Raw genomic sequence first — 18017 nt, 5'->3', positions numbered from 1 at the left:
CAAATGCGGGTGCCTGGGTGGCTCAGTCAGTTAAGTGTCTGCCTTGGGCTCAGGTCGTGATCCCGGAATCCTGGGATTGAGTCCTGTGTTGGGCTCCTTGCTCAGTGGGGAGCCTGCTTCTTTCTCTGCCTGCCGCCCCCCGCTCCTGCTTGTGTTCTCTCTCTTTGTCTCTGACAAATAAATAAATAAAATCTTAAAAAAAAAAGATAAAACTCCAAATGTGTATCTTCATTTAGGGATTGCCTCTCTTGCTCTAGTTGCCTTTCCTTTTCTAATAGGCAAAAATAGGCTGCCTTTCCTGCTTCTAATAGGCAAAAATCATGATTTATGGAATCTAGTCCTATTTTCTTTTTTTAAAATGATTTTATTTATTTTAGAGAGAGAGAGAGCACAAGTAGGGGGAGAGGGAGATGGAGAAGCAGACTACCCACTGAGTGGGGAACCCGATGAGGAGCTGGATCCCAGGACCCCAGGATCATGACCTCAGCCCAAGGCAGATGCTTAACTGAGCCACCCAGGTGCCCCATTGTTCTACTTTTGATATCCAGAGAATTTAAATTCCAAGTCATGCTTGGCAACAAAATCCCAGTAACACTTTTCTTTGCAGCTTTCCCTGATCAGGATGATTCCTCTAGCATTTATGAAATTAAAACATAGCATTTCACATCAATTTTTATCATATATCCAGATGCAATAGTTACAAAATACAAAGCCATTTAAAAATTCTCCTCTTTACTCATTGCAAATTCATACTAGCAATACATTTAGCATTTACAAGGTTAACATTAGAGCCACAGAAGATCCCAGCTGGAATGCAAGGGGAAGAGAATGATGCCACAGTAGTAGAAGGGCTAGGTTGAAGAAAAGACTAGAGTTCTCCCCACCCAGCCTTATCCCCCCTTAACACTCACCTCCACCTTTTTTCCCCTTTGCTCCAGCACTAGGAGCTGATTTAAACTTTTTCCCTTCCACCTGGAGGAAAGAATAAGTACAAACTAGTTTTTACAGCCTTTGGCACATCCGAAGTCCACCTTTGGGTATTTTTAGGCCCTTTATCCTTCCACTTGGTAGAGAGAACAGAAATCCAAGCCATCACCCAGGCTGCATCTTTTTCCCTCATTTCACCAGAAAAGCAGCGAAGGGGATCCAGCAGACCAATTCTCCTGGGGTTGAAATTATCATTTTCAAATTCCATAGGTAACTTTTACCTCTCAGCTGCTATTAGCTCAGCTGCTATTTCATAATAGGTGACTCCACAGCCACCCAAAGTTAATCATATTCCATCCCAGTCTTTCATAACTCCTTTTCCCAACCAGTGCTTTCATCATATTTTAGTGAGTCCAGGGGCTATTCTAGTGAATCCCACTTCTGAAGCCAACTGTGTTGGGGGTCCCCAAGGCCATCCCTAGGTACAGTGATTTACTAGGAGGACTAAGAGGGCTCCACACATAGTCATTATCGTGATATTATAGCAAAAGGATACAAAGCAAAATCAGCAAAGGGAAAACTTATGGGGCAAAGTTTGGAAGACATTAGGTACAAGCATCCAAGAGTCCTCTCTTTGTGACAACACATGAAATGATGTCTACCAGGTAAGCTCATTAGAGACTCAGTACCCAGGGTTTTTACTGGTGGCAGGTCTTATAGACACCCTGTTCCTACCATGTACCAAAAAATCCATATTCCCATAAGGAAAGCAGGTGTTCAGCATGAGCCACATTTTTTGTAGAGTTTGGGAACAATGAGCCACTCTTTGTCTGATGTAAGACTTCCAGTGGGTTTATTTTCTACCTCTGTGATGGCCCAATCAAACTAGTTCTGTTTTCCGAGGCTAAAATATCCAGATAAGTCATATACAACTAAGAATACAATGGAGGTTATTACACTACAATAGTATTTATTGAAAAAAACTTACAAGCAGAGTAGAAGCAGAACACATGTAATAGTCCAAGCTCTCCTTTTGCACAAGGAATGTTTGGACTAGAGACAACGTGATGGATAACGGACAGTGCTCTAGGGGAAGGATCCTATTCACATACTAGTATATATATTTATAGAGAAGTGGGAGGGTACAGAGAAAAATAGATGATTCTCTAACTGTGAAACTCCCTGATGAAGGGGAAGTAGACATGTCGATAGAAGGGTGTGTGGAGGGAGTTCACAGTCCAATATTGCAGGTATCAGTGAAAAATTTTGAGACTCTCTGCCAAGCTACTGACTAGGGAAAAGAAAATATCCACCAGGACCATACAAGAGAAAATATGTTCATCTTCCTCATTAACCAATAATTTGTTTTTCTAGTGTTAGAATACTTTTCCTTTTTTGTTTCATATACTTGCCTTATTTTATAGTTTAATTCCTATTTTTAATTATTTCAGTAATAACAATAGCTATTATTTGTAGCTAGTCAACATTTTCAGTGTGAGATATATCTACACGTTTACAAACTATTTCAAAGTAGTAAACAAGCCTTCTTTTCTCTAGATGAAATAATTCTAAGTATTTTAACAATTCATTTTTCCAGGCTTTTAATCATCTGTATTTTTACTGAATCTTTTCAGAATTTTTGAGTTCCTTTTTAGTTGAGGGCCTAAAACTAATCACTATGAAGAATTTGACCAATGATAATTATAATTTTTAAAACTATCAAAATATAAATTTTGAATGTTAATTTTACATTCATTATATTGACATTTTCCTATGAAGTTAATATTTAGAATCATTTGATTCTACACAGTTTGAATCCTAGATCTTTTGTTTTCCTTTCATATAGAAATACATTCTATATCTTCTATATTTCCGTTGATTTTAGGTTCAGTGTATATATCAATATTTATAAGAGAATTATTTTCCTAAGGGAGGAGAGAAATACTTTGGGGACTATGCTGAAAGTTTAGAAAATGGATGGAGTTAATAAGGAAGGCTGAAAAAAAAAAAGGTCTTGAAACAGAAAGACAAAACAACTCAGGACAGGTTGGGCAGTAATTCAATAGAAAGCTTCCATTTTGCCTGGATGATAATGTGTTAAAAGGGTTAAAAATTCAGTACGTGCCCTCTTTAATACCCATCACCAGGCTAACCCATCCTCCCACCCTGCTCCCCTCTAGAACCCTCAGTTTGTTTCTCAGAGTCCATAGTCTCTCATGGTTTGTCTCCCGCTCTGATTTCCCCTCCCTTCATTTCTCCCTTCCTGCTATCTTCTTTTTTTTTTTTAACATGTAAAGTATTACTTGTTTCAGAAGTACAGGTCTGTGATTCAACAGTCTTACACAATTCACAGTGCTCACCATAGCACATACCCTCCCCAATGTCTATCACCCAGCCACCCCATCCCTCCCACCCCCACCACTGCAGCAACCCTCAGTTTATTTCTTGAGATTAAGAATTCCTCATATCAGTGAGATCATATGATACATGTCTTTCTCTAATTGACTTATTTCGCTCTGCATAATACCCTCCAGTTCTATCCATGTCATTGCAAATAACAAGATTTCGTTCCTTTTGATGGCTGCATAATATTCCATTGTATATATATACCACTTCTTCTTTATCCATTCATCTGTCGATGGACATCTTGGCTCTTTCCACAGTTTGGCTATTGTGGACATTGCTGCTATAAACATCGGGGTGCACGTACCCCTCCGATCATTACATTTGTATCTTTGGGATAAATACCCAGTAGTGCAATTGCTGGATCATAAGTTAGCTCTATTTTCAACTTTTTGAAGAACCTCCATACTCTTTTCCAGAGTGGCTGCACCACCTTGCATTCCCACCAACAGTGTAGGAGGATTCCCCTTTCTCCACATCCCCACCAACATCTGTTGTTTCCTGACTTGTTAATTTTAGTCATTTTGACTGGTATGAGGTGGTATCTCCTTGAGGTTTTCATTTGGATTTCCCTGATGCCAAGCAATGTTGAGCACTTTTTCACATGTCTGTTGGCCATTTGGATGTCTTCTTTGGAAAAATATCTGTTCATGTCTTCTGCCCATTTCTTGATTGGATTATTTGTTCTTTGGGTGTTGAGTTGGATAAGTTCTTTATAGATTTTGGATAGTAGCCCTTTATCTGATATGTCATTTGCAAATATCTTCTCCTATTCCCTCAGATGTCTTTTGGTTTTGTTGACTGTTTCCTTTGCTGTGCAAAGCTTTTTATCTTGATGAAGTCCCAATTGTTCATTTTTGCCCTTGCTTCCCTTGCCTTTGGTGATGTTTCTAGGAAGAAGTTGCTGTGGCTCAGGTTGAAGAGGTTGCTGCCTGTGTTCTCCTTTAGGATTTGGATGGACTCCTGTCTCACATTTAGGTCTTTCAACCATTTGGAGTCTATTTTTGTGTGTGGTGTAAGGAAATGGTCCAGTTTCATTCTTCTGCATGTGGCTGTCCAATTTTCCCAACACCATTTCTTGAAGAGACTGTCTTCCATTGGACATTCTTCCTGCTTTGTCAAAGATTAGTTGACCATAGAGTTGAGGGTACATTTCTGGGCTCTCTATTCTGTTCCATTGATCTATGTGTCTGTTCTTCTGCCAGTACCATGCTGTCTTGATGAGGACAACTTTGTAATAGAGCTTGAAGTCTGGAATTGTGATACCACCAGTTTTGCTTTTCTTTTTCAACATTCTTCTGGCTCCTCAGGGTCTTTTCTGGTTCCATACAAATTTTAGGATTATTTGCTCCATTTATTTGAAAAAAGTGGATGGTATTTTGATAGGGAATGCATTGAATGTGTAGATTGTTCTGGATAGCATAGACATCTTCACAATATTTGTTCTTCCAATCCATGAGCATGGAACGTTTTTCCATTTCTTTGTGTCTTCCTCAACTTCTTTCATGAGTATTTTATAGTTTTCTGAGTACAGATTCTTTGCCTCTTTGGTTAGATTTATTCCTAGGTATCTTATGGTTTTGGGTGCAATTGTAAATGGGATGGACTCCTTAATTTCTCTTTCTTCTCTCTTGTTCTTGGTGTATAGGAATGCCACTAATTCCTGTGCATTGATTTTATATCCTGCCACTTTATTGAATTCCTGTATGAGTTCTAGCAGTTTTGGGGTGGAATCTTTTGGGTTTTCCACATAAAGTATCCTATCATCTGCAAAGAGTGAGAGTTTGACTTCCTCTTTGCCGATTTGGATGCCTTTGATTTCTTTCTGTTGTCTGATTGCTCTGGCTAGGACTTCCAGGACTATGTTGAATAGCAGTGGTGATAGTGGACATCCCTGCTGTGTTCCTGACCTTAAGGAGAAAGCTTTCAGTTTTTCCCCATTGAGAATGATATTTGCTGTGGGTTTTTCATAGATGGCTTTTATGATATTGAGGTATGTTCCCTCTATCCCTATACTCTGAAGAGTTTTGGTCAAGAAAGGATGCTGTACTTTGTCAAATGCTTTTTCTGCATCTATTGAGAGAATCATATGGTTCTTGTTCTTTCGTTTATTAATGTATTGTATCACATTGATTGATTTGCGGATGTTGAACCAACCTTGCAGCCCAGGGATAAATCCCACTTGGTCGTGGTAAATAATCCTTTTAATGTACTGTTGGATCCTATTGGGTAGTATTTTGGTGAGAATTTTTGCATCCATGTTCATCAAGGATATTGGTCTGTAATTCTCCTTTTTGATGAGGTCTCTGTCTGGTTTGGGGATCAAGGTAATGGTGGCCTCATAAAATGAGTTTGGAAGTTCTCCTTCCATTTCTATTTTTTGGAACAGTCTCAAAAGAAGAGGTATTAATTCTTCTTTAAATGTTTGGTAGAATTCCCCTGGGAAGCCATCTGGCCCTGGGCTTTTGTTTGTTGGGAGATGGTTGATGACTGCTTCAATTTCCTTAGTGGTTACAGGTCTGTTCAGGTTTTCTATTTCTTCCTGGTTCAGTTTTGGTAGTTGATACATCTCTAGGAATGCTTCCATTTCTTCCAGGTTATCTAATTTGCTGGCATAGAGTTGCTCATAATATGTTCTTATGATTGTATTTCTTTGGTGTTGGTTGTGATCTCTCCTCTTTCATTCACGATTTTGTTGATTTGGGTCATTTCTCTTTTCTTTTTGATCAGTCTGGCCAGGGGTTTATCAATCTTGTTAATTCTTTCAAAGAACAAGCTCCTAGTTTCGTTGATCTGTTCTACTGTTCTTTTGGTTTCTATTTCATTGATTTCTGCTCTGATCTTTATTATTTCTCTTCTCCTGCTGGGTTTTGGCTTTATTTGCTGTTCTTTCTCCAGCTCCTTTAGGTGTAGGGTTAGATTGTGTATTGAGACCTTTCTTGTTTCTTGAGAAAGGCTTATATTGCTATATACTTTCCTCTTAGGACTGCCTTTGCTGCATCCCAAAGATTTTGAACTGTTGTGTTTTCATTTTCATTGGTTTCCATGAATTTTTAAAATTCTTCTTTAATTTCCTGGTTCACACATTCATTCTTTAGTAGGATGCTCTTTAGCCTCCATGTTTTTGAGTTCTTTTCGACTTCCTTCTTGTGATTGAGTTCTAGCTTCAAAGCATTGTGGTCTGAAAATATGTAGGGAATGAGCCCAATCTTTTGGTACCAGTTGAGACCAGATTTGTGACCTAGGATGTGATCTATTCTGTGTTCCATGGACACTAGAGAAGAATGTGTATTCTGTTGCTTTAGGATGGAGTGTTCTGAATATATCTGTGAAGTCCATTTGGTCCATTATGTCATTTAAAGTCTTTATTTCTGTGTTGAGCTTTTGCTTAGATGACCTGTCCATTTCAGTGAGGGGGTGTTAAAGTCCCCCACTGTTACTGTATTGTTATCGATGTGTTTCTTTGCTTTTGTTATTAATTGCCTTATATAATTGGCTGCTCCCATGTTAGGGGCATAGATATTTACAATTGTTAGATATTCTTGTTGGGGAGACCCTTTAAGTAGGATATAGTGTCCTTCTTCATCTCTTATTATAGTCTTTGGCTTAAAATCTAATTTGTCTGATATAAGGATTGCCACCGCAGCTTTCTTTTGGTGTCCATTAGTATGGTAAATGGTTTTCCACCCCTCATTTCAATCTGGAGGTGTCTTTGGGTCTAAATTGAGTCTCTTGCAGGCAGCATATGGATGGGTCTTGTTTTTTTATCCAATCTGATACACTGTGTCTTTTAATTGGGGCATTTAGCCCATTTACATTCAGGGTAACTCTTGAAAGATATGAATTTAGTGCCATTGTATTGCCTGTAAGGTGACTGTCACTGTATATTGTCTGTGTTCCTTTCTGTTCTATGTTACTTTTAGGCTCTTTCTTTGCTTAGCGGACCCCTTTCAATATTTCTTGTAGGGCTTGTTTCGTGTTTGCAAATTCCTTTAGGTTTTGTTTGTCCTGGAAGTTTTTTATCTCTCCTTCTATTTTCTTTTTTTTTTTTCAAAGGATTTTTATTTATTTATTGAGAGAGAGAGAGAATGGTAGAGAGAGAGCATGAGAGGGAAGAAGGTCAGAGGGAGAAGCAGACTCCCTACTGAGCAGGGAGCCCAATGTGAGACTCGATCCTGGGACTCCAGGATCATGACCTGAGTCGAAGACAGTCGCTTAACTGAGCCACCCAGGCACCCTCTCCTTCTATTTTCAATGACAGCCTAGCTGGATATAGTATTCTTGGCTGCATATTTTTCTCGTTTAGTGCTCTGAATATATCATGCCAGTCCTTTCTGGCCTGCCAGGTCTCTGTGGATAGGTCTGTTGCCAATCTAATGTTTCTACCATTGTAGGTTACAGATCCCTTGTCCCGAGCTGCTTTCAGGGTTTTCTGTTTTTGAGAGTCATAAGTTTTACTATTAGGTGTTGGGATGTTGACCTATTTTTATTGATTTTGAGGGGTTTCTCTGTGCTCCTGGATTTTGATGCCTGTTTCCTTCCCCCAATTAGGGAAGTTCTCTGCTATAATTTTCTCCAATGTACCTTACCGCCCCCCCCCTTTCTTCTTCTTCTGGGATCCCAATTATTCTAATATTGTTTCACCTTATGGTATCACTTATCTCTCGAATTCTGCCCTCATGAAGCAGTAGTTGTTTATCTCTTTTTCTTGGCTTCTTTATTTTCCATCTTTGGCCTTCTATATCACTAATTCTCTCTTCTGCCTCATTTATCCTAACAGTTAGAGCCTCCGTTTTTGATTGCACCTCATTAATAGCCTTTTTGATTTCGACTTGGTTAGATTTTAGTTCCTTTATTTCTCCAGAGAGGGTTTCTCTAATATCTTCCATGCTTTTTTTAAGCCCAGCTAATATCTTTAAAATCGTCATTCTGAACTCTAGTTCTGACACCGTACTAATGTCTGTATTTATTAGGTCCCTGGCAATCGGTACTGCCTCTTGTTCTTTTTGTTGAGGTGATTTTTTCCGTCTTGTCATTTTGTCCAGAGGACAATAGATGAATGAGAGAACAAAATGCTAACAGGGTAACAACCACCCCAGAAAAATATACACTAAACAAATCAGAAGAGACCTGAAACCAGGGGAAAAGAAAGGGAAAGAAAAAAAAAGAAAAAGATAAAAAAGAATATGATCAGGCTGGTGCATAGATCAGTGCCTCACACTAGATTTTGGGCATATTTTGGTCTGTTAGAAGAAAATGCCTCCCAAAATTTTAAAGAAAGAAAAACTTACATATGTACAAAAATAAGGGTTAATACGATGAAGGGATGGAATATGAGTGTAAAGATGAAAAGGAATTGATAAGAAATTGGTTGAAAAAAAGAAGGGGATTTAAAAAAAAAAGAGAATGTGATCTGTCAGGAGACTAGAACAAAGCCATACACTAGAGATTTAGGGTATATTTTGGTCTGTTAGAAGAAACTGTATCCCAAAATTTTAAAGAGAGAACAACTTATATATATATACCAAAAAGAAGGTAACTACTCTGAAGGGATAGACTATGACTCTAAAAATGAAAAATAAAAAAGATTTTTTAAAAATGGTTTGATAAGATGTTGGTTGAAAAAGGTAAAAAGAAAAATTCAAAAAAGAAAGAAAATTAAAAAAATTAACTTTGAAAGACTAAAGAATCAGGGGGGGGAAAGCCATGAATTCTATGTGCTGTATTCTCCTCATGCTGGCGTTCTGCTGTTCTCATTGATCAGTAAACTTGGTCTTGGCTGGCTGTTCTTGCTGGTCTTCTGGGGGAGGAGCCTGTTGCCATGGTTCCCAAATGTCTTTGCCGGAGGCAGAACTGCCACACCCTTGGCGGGGGCCAGGCTAAGTAATCTGCTCCTCAGATTTGCTCTCAGGAGCTTTTGTTCCCTGCAAGCTTTCTGCACAGCTTTGGAGGACAGGTGTGAAAATGGCGGCCTCCCAATCTCTGCCCCAGAGGAGCTGACAACTCTGTGCCCCACTCTTCAGTGAGCCCCCAGAGAAAAGCAGTCAGTCACTCCCATCTCCCTGGTCTCCCTGCACTCCGTGCTCACCCAGCCTGTGACCGAGCATTTCTATCTCTGGCACCCGACCCCGCATGGAGTCTCCAAACCCAGCAGATTCATGTGGTGCACTCCCATGCCACTTCTCCCCAGGGGAGAAAAGGGAGTCTCCCTGGATCTGCAGCTTATTGGGTCCCTGCTGGAAGAGCAGTGGCCCGACTGTGCTGTGGATCACAGGTTATGGCAACCCCAACCTGAGAGCCCACTCCTCAGCTCTGTCTCTGCAGCTGGCTTCCTGCTTCAATCCCTGGGAGCTCTCCTGCACTCAGCAGCCCCCAGTCTTCCTGTGACCCAGAGGGTCCTGAGACCACACTGTCCTGGGAGGGTTCCACCCCCCGCTTAGCCACTGGAGCGACGTCCCTCAGCAGAGCTGACTTCTAAAAGTTCCCATTTTGTGCTCTGCTATCACTTGCTAGAATCGGCCGATGGAGGCCCTCTCCCCCACCGTCTATCCTCCCGAATATCACCTCGGATTCACTTCTCTACACGTCCCACCCTCCAGTAAGTGGTCGCTTTTCTGTTAAGAGAGTTGCTACTATTCTTTTCTTTGATCTCCTGTTGAGTTCATAGGTGTTCATAATGGTTTGATCCCTATCCAGCTGAATTCCTGGGACCAGATGAAATTTAGGTCTCCTACTCCTCCGCCATCTTGCTCCTCCCCGTTATTCTTTATACATCTCTATATATTATGTCTTTATATCACATCAGTGATGTTGAAGACTATCATGTAGAATGCCATCAACATCCTTATTATCAAAGCTGTTAATATACATGCTCATAAGGATACTATTATACTCTGTGTTTTAACATAGTGATGACTAGAAAGAATCTTAATCAAAAGTGTATGACAAATGATGCAAATTTAGCAAGACTTATAAAATATATTTAGGTTGTTTTTGATAATTTACCAAAGATTGGGGATTGGGCAAATCATTATTATTTTCTGTGTGACTATAGGCTGACTTTCATCGACTTTCTTCTCCTCTTCCTCCTCCTTTTCCTCCTCTACCTCTTCTTTTCTTTTATCACTCAAACAGACATCAGGCCTTGAAAGTAGGCCTGTTTCCACTTCTGAGAGATATCTGTTTGGCTGATGTGAGCTTGAACAGTACTGCTTGCATACCTTTCTAGTATTTTTCATTCTTGTCCCCCCTCAGCAGAAGTATTATGGTGTTATGCCATGACTGTCCTTTATGGTTGTGGGAGCCAATATAAGTGGGAAAAGCTTGCATGTGGGAATATAGTTATAAATAAACTTTGTATTATATTCTCTGTATTGTATTTAAGGCCTTGTTCTTGATATTGCCACACATTTTCTCTCTTGTTATAATAGGATCATTTGCCTGTGTAGAATCAAGTGATTAATATCCCCTAATAAAAATTTCAAAATCTTTAAAAGCATTTTGCTTTCTACTTATAGCTGTGTGGTAATATTAGCAATAGGAGTGGTGATTTGTGTATAGCTGCAGGTATGGTTGTAAAAAGGCATCAATTTATATTATGTACTTGAACAATTGTTATGCTTCAGTGGCCAAAAAATGACAACAGTCCTCTAGGATATGTCTTCAAAAATGGTTTACAGAAGAGTGTTAGACTATTTTATAACTAGTTTTTTTAAATTCAAATACCTGATAAAACTAATAAATCATGTTTGAGGTTGAGATAGCCTTAATTTGGGACAGGCAGCCACCTATTCTCTTTACTTTAATATTGGAATCCATTTTATAACACTATGCAAACGTCTGTTTTTCATTAATTATCTTTTTAGCTATCAGTTATCTTACACTTTTGTTCTCAGAATTGTCCTCCATATCTCTCTTTTTTATAATCCAAAATCAGGTGTTTGAAATTCATCCTAAAGTAACAGATTAGGATTGGTGACAATAGTTACGTTGTAAAATTTTGCATCTGTGTGACCAAAATTTAAATTATTTTTGGCACTGCAATAAACCTTAGGCAAATTATACTAACTGGAATAATAGCTGTATAAAACAAAAACCATCAAAATCTGTTTCATTTGGTAGGGCTAGAAAAGCTGTGTTAAATTCTATAAAACATGGGTAATTGTAGTTGGATCATTTAAATTATCATCTAAACTGGAATGCTGGGACAAGCATACACTGAGACTGTGCGGACAAACCATGATATATGGTTACTAGTTCTGGAACCCTAATAAGCTGATCCTGCCAACAGGTGAAGAATAAATACTTACTAACTTGAAGAAAACTAACCCAGAGCTTGGAAATTGACCCTTGTGGAAGACAGTGATCTTTTTATATTAAAACCACTATAGAGAAATTTTCATTTTTATTTTCATTCTGAGATGAAATTGTGGAAAGATAACTTTGGAATAAATGTGACTAAAGGGCATCCTCTAAAACATCTTGTGCTCTACTTTGCCTGACCAAATATTTTTTGTTCTTGCCTGTTATGATCTTGAATAGCTCTTATGTTAAGTATTTTAAATGTTACTTAATTCTGTATATCTATTTTAAATCCCAAAAGATATATTATCTCTGACTTGTTATCTAGCAGCAACTTCATATTTGTATTACCATTAAGTAATGAATAATTATGGTTGCTTATTTAATATTCTTATAGATTATGAAAATGATGCTTCAATTACAAATAAAACATTTTCTTCACGTAATCTAATACCAGATGTTTTGTAATTCTAAAGCTCAGAGAAGAAAAGAGCTAGCTCTGCTCTTCCAGATCTTTCACAGATCCTACAGTCTCAAGATGGATCAGCTTTTTTAAGGAGTTCAAATGAAGTTTCAGCTAATAAAGACCTACCCCATATACTTCCATTAAAGACCCAGGATAAATCCTTAACAAGACTATTATCAAATGAAGAGATTGGAGACTTACTGTCTGTCAAAACATCACTTCAAGGGGATGGAACAACAACAGTGTCACTCATTTCACATCCTTTTCTTACCAGAAAAAAGCCAATGGGTAGTGATATCTCAGAGGTAAGATATAGTACAATAATTTGAAAGCTGTTCACTTTGAAATGCTAGATTCCCTTAATATTTTAAGTAAATGTTAATTAAAACTCATTAATATTTTCTTATTTAAAAGGAATAAAAAGCTTGCCTTTTAATATAATCTATTTTATATTTAGGATGTTTAAGGTATATTTGAGAATCAGAGTGATATTTTAACATAAAAAATTCTAAGCTCTATCGACAAAGAAGTTGTGGCTTAGATTGAGTTTTAATGATAAAATATATACAATTCCTAGCTGAGATAGGGAAATTTTCATTTCAGGTTCATCCAGAAAAAATATTTTTATATAGTAAGGTAATTGTGAAAACAAAGTTCTTTTGAAATGACTTTATATACCTTAAACAAGGCCTAGAAAATTATTAGAATTGCTTTTGTTAAAACAGTATTTGATTAGAAAAACTCTTAAAGCAAAAATGCTGGGGAAAAAAAGAAATGATAAAAAGGCTGTATATAGGAGCGCCTGGGTGGCTCAGTCGTTAAGCGTCTGCCTTCGGCTCAGGTCATGATCCCAGGGCCCTGGGATCGAGCCCCGCATCAGGCTCCCTGCTCTGCGGGAAGCCTGCTTCTCCCTTTCCCACTCCTCCTGCTTGTGTTCTCTCTCTCACTGTGTCTCTCTCTGTCAAATAAATAAATAAAATAAAAGGCTATATATATTTGACATATATCTACAATACACTTTTATCATAGAATTTATTAAAGTTACCTTAAAAAGGATTTCATGAGCTATTTGAGTTGGTCTAGAGATTGAATCAGACTAAAATGTAAGTCTAAAGTAGAATCATAATCATTATTAACATGATTTATTTAGAATTATTTATGAGGAGAATCACAATATAGCTTGGGTTCCCTCCACATGAGTGTTCCCAAATGCCTTTCAGATCCATTAATTGTTCTCATGTTTTTATTTGATGCATTCGGGATATAAAAGTAAAACATTTATGCAATGACATTGTAGATAATAAATAAAAATTCTTGCTCTGAGAGAAGGTAATTAGAGTTCCAAGACATATAATTTGAAATTACTTATTATAGTTTTTGTCATTAAGGCTGCCGTTGGAGAAGAGAAATTACAAAGTAAGACTGAAAAACAAACTTACCAAGAAGCAAGAGAATTTCAAGGTAAAATTATTTTCTGTTTTGTAAGGTAAAAATGTGAATGATTGTGTCTTCCCATGGTATAATTATAAATAAATGAAGAGAGAACATTATTATATATGGAAATAACTCCTTGGACAGTCATCACATAATATGGAAATCTATTGACCAGTATGTAAAAATTAATTTGGTGAGTTAGCTTTACCCAGAGTTTGTTTCAACTAAGATCTGTGTAAAAGGGCAGTGATAGCTTTGCCTCAACCAAATAATAGTTTTTGGCATTATGAATTCTTAACATATCATGCCAAAAACTCATCAGGGTACAGCAGGAAAAAGATGATTTGTGGTATAAATAATTCATATTTTAGCTAGATTCTTTAGGTGTTTTATATATTTTAAAACAGGGTGCCTGGGTGGCTCAGTTGATTAAGTGACTGACTCTATTTCAGCTCTGGTCATGATCTCAGGATTCTGGGATCGAGCCCCGCATGGGGCTCTGTGCTGGGGGGGTGGAGCCTGATTAAGATTCTCCCCCTGCCCCCCACCCCCAACTTGAACGTGTTCCCTCTCTCTTAAAAAAAAAAAAATATATATATATATATAAAATATATATATTAGATATCTATATTAAAACTGATAAATTTGTTCTTCCCTTCCAACATATATAACTTTTATAATCAACCCATATCTTACAACATTGGCTTGAACTTTCAAAATAAAATTAAATGGTTGTGATGTAGAGTGCAGGAGAATTACTCTTCTATTGTGCTTTGAGTTGAGAGTTCCTCTGCTTATAGCTGTTATAACCTATGTTACCAGGTTATCTGAGATAAGTATTCCTTATTATGATCAGGATGTTTTCTTTTATTCAAAGTTTATTACAAATTTTAACCAGCAGTTAGCCTGAGTTTAATCAATCTACTAAAATTTTTATTGTGGTAAAATATATATAACATGAAATTTGCCATTTTAATCATCGTTTAAGTGTACAATTCAATGGCATGAATGACATTCACAATGTTGGGCAACCATCACTACCTCTAGTTCCACAACTTTTCATCACCTAAAAAAGAAATTCATTAAGCAGTAACTCCCATTCCTGCCCCTATCCAGCCCCTGGTAATGTCTAATTTACTTCTATCTCTCTGAACGTGCCTATTATATCTCATATGAGTGAAATTATACATTTGTCCTTTTGTAGCTGGCCTATTTCACTTAGCATAATGTTTTTAAGTTTCATCCATGATGTGTCAGAACTTCCTTCCTTGTCTAATGGATGAATAAGATTCTGTTGCGTGTGTGTGTGTATGTGTATCACGTTTTGTTTATCCATTTACCTGCTGATGCACATTTGTGTTGTTTCTGTCTTTTGGCTATTGTGAATAATGCTGCAATGAACATGGTGTATGGGTAGCAGTTTAAATCTGTTTTCAATTATTTTGGGTAGGCATGTAATTGCTGGATCATATGATAATTCTAATTTTAGCTTTTGGAGTAACTGCCCAACTGTTTTCCACAGTGGTTGCACCATTTTATACTTCCACCAGCAGTGTAGAAGGATACACATTCTTGCCAACACTTGTTTTCCTTGCTCTTTTAATTGTAATAATTCTAGTAGGTATGAAATATATCTCATTGTGATTTTGATTTGCATTTCCCTAATTACTAAAGATGTTAAGCATTTTTTTATGTGCTTATTGGTCATTTGTATATCTTCTTTGGAAAAAACATCTATTCAACTCCTTCACCATTTATAATTGGGTTGTTTGTCTTTTTGTTGCTGAGTTTTAGAGGTTCTTTATATATTCTGGATATTAAACCTTTTGTCAGATATATGGTTTACAAATATTTGCTCTCATTGGGTAGGTTATCTTTTCACTTTCTTGAAAATGTCCTTTGATGCATAAAAATAATTTTATGAAGCTCAATTTATCTGTTTCTCATTTTGTTGCTATGCTTTTGGTGTCAATATCTGAGAATCAATTGCCAAATCTAAGATAATAGAGATTTATCCTTCTTCTAAAAGCTTTATGGTTTTAGCTCTTATATTTAAGTCATTGATACATTTTGAGTTAATTTTTGTATATGGTGTGAAGTAGTGATACATACAACTTAATTTTTTTTTTTTTTTTGCCTGTGGAAATTGACTTATCCCTGCATTGTTTGTTGAAGAGGCTCTTCTTTTTCCACTGAATTGTATTGGCACCCTAGTCAAACACCAGTCAACCCCATGTATGTGTTTATTTCTGTGCTCTTAATTGTATTCCACTGGTATAAATATTTATCCACATGTCATTATCACACTGCATTGATTTACTTTAGCTTTGTAGTAAGTTTGGAATGGGGAAGTATGAATTCTTAAATTTTGTCTTTTTCAATACCACTTTGGCTATTTTAGACCTCCTGCAACAAATTATGAATTTTAGGATCAAATTTTTTCATTTTTTCAAATAGGCTTTTGGGATTTTCATAGAGAATGCACTGAATCTGTAGATCACCTTGGGAAGTACTGTCATCTTAATAATATTAAGTCCCCCAATTCATGAAACCAGGAGGCCTTTCCATTTTATTTAGGTCTTATTTAGTTTATTATAACAATATTTGATAGTTTTCAGTGTATAATTCTTGGGCAATATTATTCCTAAGTATTTTATTCTTTCTGACATATTGTGATGGAATTTTTTTTAATTTCATTTTCAAATTACTCATTGCTGGTGTTTAGAAATACAACTGATTTTGTATGCTGATCTTGAATCCTGAAACTTTGCTGAATTTAACTTTAATATTTCTGTATGGAATCTTTGGGATTTTCTAAATATATGATCATGTCATCTGTGAATAAAGATAGTTTTACTCCTTTTCCAATTTGGATGCCTTTTATTTCTTTTTATTTTCTAACTGCTCTTGCTCAAAATTCTAGTACAATGTTGAATAGTACTGGTAAAAACAGACATCTTTGTCTTGTTCCTGTTCTTAGGGAGAAATGTTTCATTCTTTCACCATTGAGTTGAATGTTAGCTGTGGGTTTCATAAATGCCATTTGTCATGTCCAATTGGTGTATAATGTTCAAGTCCTATATTTATTTGTGGATCTTTTATCTGCTTGTTGGCTTCATATATTTTGGGGTTCTTTTTTGTGTGTGCATATGGTCATAGTTGTTACATATTCTTGATGAATGACCCTTTTGTCTATATATAATGTGATTCTTTGTCTCTTGCAACAGTTTTTGACTTAAAGTCTATCTTGTTTGATATTAATAAAGCCACCTATTTTAGGATTCCCCAGAGAAATAGAACAAATAGGATATATATAAATATTGATATAGATATATAAAAGGAGATTTATTGTAATAATTGGCACATGCAGTTATGAAGGCCAAGGAGTCCCATGATTCACTGTCTGCAAGCTGGAGAACCAGGAACACTGGGGGTGTAATTCAGTTTGAGCCCAAAGGCCTCAGAATTGGGAGGCTGTAGATGGTGTAAGTCCCAGTCTCAGCCTGACTCCCTAGAACCAGGAGTGCCAATGTCCAAGGGCAGGAGAAGATGGATGTCTCAGTTCAAATTGAGAAAGAAAATTCACCTTTTCTCCATCTTTTTGTTCTACTTAGGCCCTCAGTATCTTGGAGGATGTGCACCCACACTGATGAAGGTGATCTCAGGCTATTGATTCAAATGCTAATCTCTTCTGAAGATGCCTTCACAGACATCCTCAGAAATAATGTTTTACCAGGTATCTGGGCATTTCTTAGCCAAGTCAACACATAAAATTGATCATCACACCACTTCCACTCTCTTGGTTACTATTTACATAGAGTTCCATCCCTTCACTTTCAGTCTATTTGTCTTTGCATGTAAAATGAACCTCATATACAGAGCATCTAGGAGATTATGCAGTTTTTTTTTCCTAAGGATTTTTTTTTAGATTTTTTTATTGTTATGTTAATCACCATATATTACATAATTTGTTTTGGTGTACTGTTCCATGATTCATTGTTTGTTCATAACACCCAGTGCTCCATGCAGAATGTGCCCTCCTCAATACCCATCACCAGGCTAACCCATCCCCCCACCCTCCTCCCCTCCAGAAACCTCAGTTTGTTTTTCAAGAGTCCATTATCTCTCCTGGTTCGTCTCCCCCTCTGACTTACTCCCCTTCATTCTTCCTCTCCTGCTATCTTCTTTTTCTTTTTTCTTAACATATGTTGCGTTATTTGTTTCAGAAGTACAGATCTGTGATTCAACAGTCTTACACAATTCACAGCGCTCACCGTAGCACATATCTTCCCCAATGTCCATCACCCAGCCACCCCATCCCTCCCACCCCCGACCACTCCAGCAACCCTCAGTTTGTTCCTGAGATTAAGAATTCCTCATATCAGTGAGGTCATATGATACATGTCTTTCTCTGATTGACTTATTTCACTCAGCATAACACCCTCCAGTTCCATCCACGTCGTTGCAAATGGCAAGATCTCATTCC

At 37.2% G+C, this 18017-nt stretch overlaps 1 protein-coding gene across 1 annotated transcript in view; it reads left to right on the top strand.

The window, feature by feature from the left end:
- The window catches only part of CCDC7 (coiled-coil domain containing 7), a 395691-nt gene that overhangs the window by 171658 nt on the left and 206016 nt on the right, over positions 1-18017 (top strand). The window contains 2 exon segments of the mRNA XM_088025513.1: positions 12108-12402; positions 13486-13558. Coding sequence (XP_087881639.1) covers positions 12108-12402; positions 13486-13558 — 368 coding nt within the window.

Source organism: Eumetopias jubatus, unplaced genomic scaffold, assembly GCF_037043125.1.
Source record: "Eumetopias jubatus isolate StellerSeaLion01/CBP00866 unplaced genomic scaffold, mEumJub1_p1.0 scaffold_8, whole genome shotgun sequence".
Taxonomy (NCBI): domain Eukaryota; kingdom Metazoa; phylum Chordata; class Mammalia; order Carnivora; family Otariidae; genus Eumetopias; species Eumetopias jubatus.
The sequence above is the reverse complement of the archived record's forward strand: the minus strand, read 5'-3'. Positions and strand labels throughout refer to the sequence as shown.